The sequence below is a fragment of the Halyomorpha halys genome, unplaced genomic scaffold (assembly GCF_000696795.3).
Source record: "Halyomorpha halys isolate HHAL.00 unplaced genomic scaffold, Hhal_1.1 Scaffold1106.1, whole genome shotgun sequence".
NCBI lineage: Eukaryota > Metazoa > Arthropoda > Insecta > Hemiptera > Pentatomidae > Halyomorpha > Halyomorpha halys.
This window is the reverse complement of record NW_027107903.1, coordinates 66,463-68,370: the sequence shown is the minus strand read 5'-3', so window position 1 is coordinate 68,370 and position 1,908 is coordinate 66,463. Positions and strand designations below refer to the sequence as shown.

At 32.3% G+C, this 1,908-nt stretch overlaps 1 protein-coding gene across 1 annotated transcript in view; it reads right to left on the bottom strand.

Annotated features, from left to right (window-relative positions):
* Window positions 1-1,908, bottom strand: part of LOC106688341 (neuronal growth regulator 1) — a gene marked incomplete at its 5' end in the record, with an annotated part of 208,226 nt that overhangs the window by 141,556 nt on the left and 64,762 nt on the right. Inside the window, 1 exon segment of the mRNA XM_067046270.1 lies at window positions 12-225. Within this exon segment, the coding sequence (XP_066902371.1) occupies window positions 12-225 (214 nt within the window).

The following is a 1,908-nucleotide window of genomic DNA, read 5'->3' as shown; positions in this document are numbered from 1 at the left end:
ATACTACTTACCTACAACATGTACATAGACCGAGTACACGATGGGAGGATGTGAGTTGACCTGACACTCGTAGTAGCCCTTGTCGGTGAAGTTGACGGACTGGACGTGGAGCTGCCAATCGCCCGGTTTGGTGAAGCTGATCCTGTAGCGAGGGTCCGGGCTGTAGACCTCTGTGTTCACTGAGATCAGCTGCAAGCTGTCACCCATCCGCCTCATCCAGGATACCTGCAAAAGCAACATTTAACGTCAACAACAAAGGCTAATATTTATTTATTGGTTCTTTAATTCTTTCTTAGGCATAAATTAATACATATTCACACGTATAAATAATTTTCAATAATAAAGATAGAATTCTAAATTATTCGTACTAAATCTATTAACGCTATGTTTAATAATTAATTTGTAAATATTTTTTAAATAGTATTTACTTAGTATTAGTATATTGATTAATTGCATCTGTTTTATTTATATTATTTCTTTGGTATTTTTGTTTATTTGAAAAGAAACTTATGTATTTTATTTTTGTATTAAGTGTAAAATAAATAGTTGCTTAGGGGTCGCTTAGCAACAGGCTATCTACGTTTTAAAATGAATTGTTACTAATCAGCCCTGTCTGCGTACGTTACCTGTTTGTTTGGACATTTTTATTGTTAATTGTGACTATCACAGTGAATTATCAGACCCTGTCTGCGTATTAGTTTAACTTTAATCATTACATCATTCAGCAACAGTGTGGCCATTTCGGTCCTTGACTGTTTATTGTGTTAAATATATATATAGATGTGAACTGCTATCAGTTCACGCTGTTTATGAATAAATTTTTGGTAATAATTTGATTAAGGGTTTGAATACTGAATGCATTGAAGAGCCAGTACAAACGTGGGCCATCGACTTATGACCAGTTTGAGAGTCATCTTTTATTCTAGACCATCATCCAGTATTTTATTTATATATATTGGTATTGGTTTATTTATGTAAATTGGTTTCTCCCATATCATAATTCGTTTTGTTAATTTATTTCTGTTCAAGGGGCCATTTTTATTTATGTCCATTATTTTATTTAAACTCTTTAGTTTTATTGTATGTTTACGTTTTCTATTGTAAGGCTCACCAAATAAATATTTATATTCCAGCCAGTTTTTTGTTATATTAAGCTTTCCTTAGAAAAGACAACATTGATTTGAGGTAGCTTTAACAGGATCACTGACCACGTGCTGCAATACACTTTCTGGGTTCACCACCTCAATTCCTCATCCTGATTTGCGGCTACGTATAAATCTACTGTGTTAAAATTTTCGGTAGATTAGCTAACCACTAACATAAATAGTAAACACCAACTAATGTTTATTCCGTTTTGGTGATTGTGTTATTTTAATTTAAGTGATTCTTTATTATTTATTTATTCAATGCCCATGAGGTAATTTATGTCTGAGTCGTGTAGTAGATCATTAGGCGAAATGGTTTTGATTTAAATATTCCAATTGTATTTTCTATATAATATAAATCGGAATTGTGATCGGTTCTTTCCATGTATTCGGAAAACTATTAGAGAGAAATATGCTATTCAATATTTTAAAAATCGTAGATTTATTAAAGGAACAGAGGTTTTTTACCGTAGCAATGCAGATCTTATCCGGACGGGTAGAAAAATGTTTCCAGGAGTTCAAAGCGGCTAGAAATTCGTCCATGGAAAAAGATAGGTTTAATGGATCCAGCGGATCACAAAATGCATTGGTAGATAGCCAAGCAATATGTCAATTGTTCTTGAAATATTATGAAAATAGAATTAGAAAATACACCCATGATCAATTGTTAAAATAGAAAAAATTGTTAAAATCTTACTGTTATGCCAACCATGTAAAGCTTAATCCTAACTCCACATAGTAATAACAGAGATAATGTATATAT